Here is a 4,566-nt window from a genome sequence, read left to right on the forward strand (position 1 = left end):
CCGATCGAGTACTTTTCGGACGGTATCAAAAAGTTAGAAAATCGTTGGACTCGCTGTATCGACCTGAAAGGAGAGTATGTTGAAAAATAAAACCGACTTTGGTCAAAAAAACGTCTCCGTGTTCATTTTTCAGGGACTTATCAGACTGCCTAGTAGGAATAGGAGGGGACTAGCCACATGCTACCTAACTTGGGCGCGGGGATTGATCATAAGTTACAAGGGGGAGTGGACCACGTTGGTTTGCAAAAGCAATAGAGGTTTATCAATCCAAGATCTATGTAGAACAGCCTGCTCGTTATTTAGATCCGGCAACGACATGCCTATTCTGCCGTGATTTGGAAGAACACCATTAACTGCAAATCGGATAAAGTCACCTGAAGCAATTAACGGTAGGCGGCTCAAGGGCCTTATCCAAAATGCAGTTAACGGTGCTATTTCAAATAAAGACAGTATTTCTCTCCAATTTGTATGTACATATCAAATACAAAGATTTTAAAATTTTTTACGATATGGACTAAGTCCTAATTGGATTTGCTTGAAATTTAAGAAAAATACATATATCAAACGATTTTTGTATCAGAATCTCTGAAAAACAAATGACCAACTTCAATTTTTTAAATTAGACTAATTCAGAGTGATCAAAATTGAATAATGCAATTGAAAAATAATGTTTAATTTGGAGCGATTACAATTTTACAATTAAAAATTGGCCAAAGTTAAAGCTTTATTATTTAATGAAATATTAGTCATTATTAACCACTTATTAACTATAAATATAATATCACATTTGAAATCTTAGGTAAAAATCTTTTCAAATTAGTATTAATAATTTATCGTATCGATATTCAGGAAATGTTCCATGAAAATTAATATTTATATCAATTATTATTAAACTTTTGATAGATAATAAAAATGTTAACTACTAATTCAGATTTTCTTTCAGCTGAACCGAAAAAAGTAGAATTTTAGTCTAAGATTCTAATTAAAAAAATATATATAAAAGCAATGAAAATTCTGTAAAATATTAATAATATTGATACTGAATAGCTCCTAATATAGAATCTATTGAATTGAAAATCATACTCCAATTATTATTATATAAACTCCTTATCTTTAAAAACACAATAGTGAATTTAAATTTAAATAACATGGATCAAAATAATTAGATAAAATTATTCACAGTATTAATTATAAATTAATCAATATTTATATTATTATTGAATTATTTTAAGAACTGGAGATAATACATAAAAAATTATCTTTATTATGATAACATTTTCTAGTTGAAAAAATCATTAAAGCCAAATCTTAGTTAAATAATTAAGTTTAAAGGAGTAGATTTGATACATTTTTCTTAATTTATTATTTTATTATGTATAATTATTACCAACTCCGATCTTCTCTACCGACTTTATCAAATTGTACCCTGTTTTACCAAGTGAGTAGCCGGTAAACCACCTTTCATTTTAGTTCTCGAAAAATAACAATAAGGCAAACAGGGCGCGCTTTTGGACCTTTAATTTTAGTTCCCGGAAGGCTAAGGCAAACAGGGCGCGCTGCGATAAATCGTTCGAAATCAAATACACGGCATAAGCAATCTCCTACCTCATCTCTGGTATTACTCTGACAGACTATAAATGCCTAAATGCACAACTGACCAGAGCGCTTTTTTCGAAAAGTGGCCTGGTTCTTGTTTAATTGCAATTAATTGAAAATTGATGCATTTTTTGCGCCTTGGAAACTGTTAAATGGGAAAAATATGGAATTCACATTTATTTTATTTCCATTTTCTTATTCATTTCATTTATTCATTAATTAATTAATTCATTTATTTACTCATTCATTTATTCATTCATTATTTTTATTTCATGCTGGCAAGTTTAAAGTGAAAACTCTGCAATCATAGAGAATCATAATATTCCTAGCTTTTTTCTTGAATCTTTTTTTGTTTCAAATACAACTTCTTGCGTCACAATAAATATGTTGTTTTTGTCAGAATTGATGAACTATTTTGCTTCAAGATTCACATCATTTGGTTCAATTTCGTTGCTTTTCATTCGAAAAATTAAAATATTATTAACAGAAAGCGGAGGAGCCTTCTTTTTCGAGTTGGGAACCTAGCCATAGAATTATAAAATTAAATGGCAGAATGTGTACTGTTTATACTATGTTAAAATTTAATAAAAATTATGAATATATTTCCAATCGATTTGCAAGATGGAGTGTTTGCGAAATAAATCCATACTAATAAATTTTATTTTCAACGCCCCCCCCCCCCATAGCGCCCCAAATATGAGCCAAAAATAAAAACTACATTTTTTACGTTCATTATTCTTAATTTTTAGCAAATATCCGTTGTCCTTTTCATACAATTAATTATTAGTGGACAATTTGTATATTTCCCATTACTTTTTAAACAATTTTCAATTGTTTACAGAAATGTAAATTATTTAAACAATAATTTAATCACAAAAAATGGAACAAACAATCGTATTTTCTGATTGAAATGTAATGGTTTGTCATTCTTTGGAGTAGCACATTCATCTAAAAACATTATATTATCATTTAAGCAATTATTTATTGTTTTTTTTTTCAAATTTCTGAACATTGAACTAGAGATGTCCACTTTTTCTAAATTGGTATCTTATGCTACGTTTTGTTGAATAAATACATAATTTTGATACCTTTCTTTTAATGTTTAATAAATTTCTATTCGTTTAAACAATCCTAGTTCCCACCTTTTGATTGTTTAAGCAAATATAACTTGTTAAAATCATTACTTTTTGAAAAATACTTTTTAAATCGTGTTTTCTGAGTCAAACATAATATTCAATGATATCGAGGACTAGTAAATTCTGCTAAAATCTTAATGTTATTGCTTTTGCAATTAATTATTGATTTTTTTTTTAATTTATGTCAAATTAAGTATGGACGGTTTACACCAAGAAAACAACGTCAACAACAAACAGAAAACAACATCTACAAAAAGTTGCTTAGAATAACAATGTAGAAGAAGTGGTCATCTCTGCCTCACTTTTTAAAATTGTTGAAAATAAAAAATAAATAATTGTTTAAATAATTACATAGTGTTTTTAGAACAATTTTCTACTCCAAACAATAACAAACAATTACATTTCAATCATAAAATACGATTCTTTTCTACATTTTTTGGGATTAAATAATTGTTTAAATAATTTGCATTTGCTTAAACCATTGGAAATTGTTTTAAAACTCATGGAAAATTCCATACTATTCTTATACTATTATACTCTTATACTAATCTTATCGTTATGTAGTGAACCGAATGCACGGTATTAAAATGAAATTCCTTAATATTTGCTCATTTCTAATTTCTTTCAACCGACTGTAATCTCTAACAATAGGAAAGTTTAGTGAGGCATGACAGGCACTCAGTCTAAATTCTCGGCTCGATCCTAGGTTTACGATGTTTTAACTATCGTCGAAAAAATGACACTCTAGACCACCCGCTGTTCTATAGCTAGCCAGAGGGCCCACGAACTATGTTCGCCATGAGTATACTCATGGTGGCGGTTTGCTACTTCCTAGGCGCAAAAAATGCGCAAAAAGTAATACATGGGCTAATTTTCAAGCCTGAGGAAGCGCCTTAAGGGATCAGGCACTTTATGCAAAAAATTTGATTTTTCGGAATGTAAAACCATTTTTCTTGATCGCCCACTGAGAAATGGGCATCGTTTACATTTTTAAAGGAACTATACTATAAAGATGATTTATATTTGATTAAGTTTCCTTCATTGAAAATCCTCAGGTTTAGTTTGTTTTATATTTTTTAGCTCTGGAAGTCCAAGGGTACAGATTACGACATTCCTATTCACGTGATTATGCTAGCGTTATACATAGAATTACAATTAGGTAAGGTCACACATGATGAGTAAGTGAAATGTATATTTATGAAACGATAATTTAAAAGAATATTTAAACTGTTTCAGGACGAACGGACAAATGGAGATCGATTATCAAGAGAAACTATCCACAATATTTTTAATGATATAAATTGAAAACTTGTCAAAGTGTTTAAACTTCATGTTAGATATCTTGGATAACGAATCAATTTTTTCTTTAACATACACACAGTACATATATATTATCTCAATACTTTATTGAAATTGTTAAAAGAAATGATCATAAACGATATGCACATATACATTAATAAAGAAAAATGATTTCAGATTTGTATGTGTAATCGTCCGCGAAGAAAGGGACCTAACGCACGGTAGCTTCATTTTACAGGAGGGGCGATTCAAGAGGCGGTTTAACATAGGAACTCCATAATAGGGCCTCACTTTGCAGTTCAATAAAATAAAATTTCGGTGTTTTTAGATATAGAAACAATATTTTTTATCATAAAAGGCAAATAAAATGCTATCGATAGGTGTAAACAACTAAAACTAGATTTTTTCCACATGACCAAATAAAAAGCCCTCGATGATGTTAAAAAGGTCATTTATTAAATTGACCAAATTTCATAAAAAATGAAGATAACACTATTATCACGGATTTGTATAGAAAGAATACTAATTAAGGCAG

The 4,566-nt window shown here is 29.3% G+C and overlaps 1 protein-coding gene across 6 annotated transcripts in view; it reads left to right on the forward strand.

Moving 5' to 3' along the window:
- The window catches only part of LOC117176015 (CCR4-NOT transcription complex subunit 10), a 266,901-nt gene extending 262,335 nt beyond the window's left edge, over positions 1 to 4,566 (forward strand). For 4 of the 6 annotated variants that reach the window (XM_033365963.1, XM_033365962.1, XM_033365961.1 and 1 more), the window contains 2 exons: positions 3,813 to 3,891; positions 3,969 to 4,562. In XM_033365963.1, coding sequence (XP_033221854.1) covers positions 3,813 to 3,891; positions 3,969 to 4,024 — 135 coding nt within the window. In that variant the 3' untranslated portion in view covers positions 4,025 to 4,562. Of the gene's footprint in view, positions 1 to 3,812; positions 3,892 to 3,968 lie in introns of all 6 variants that reach the window. The other 2 variants (XM_033365966.1, XM_033365960.1) reach the window with 2 other exon arrangements.

This window comes from Belonocnema kinseyi, chromosome 7 (assembly GCF_010883055.1).
Source record: "Belonocnema kinseyi isolate 2016_QV_RU_SX_M_011 chromosome 7, B_treatae_v1, whole genome shotgun sequence".
NCBI lineage: Eukaryota > Metazoa > Arthropoda > Insecta > Hymenoptera > Cynipidae > Belonocnema > Belonocnema kinseyi.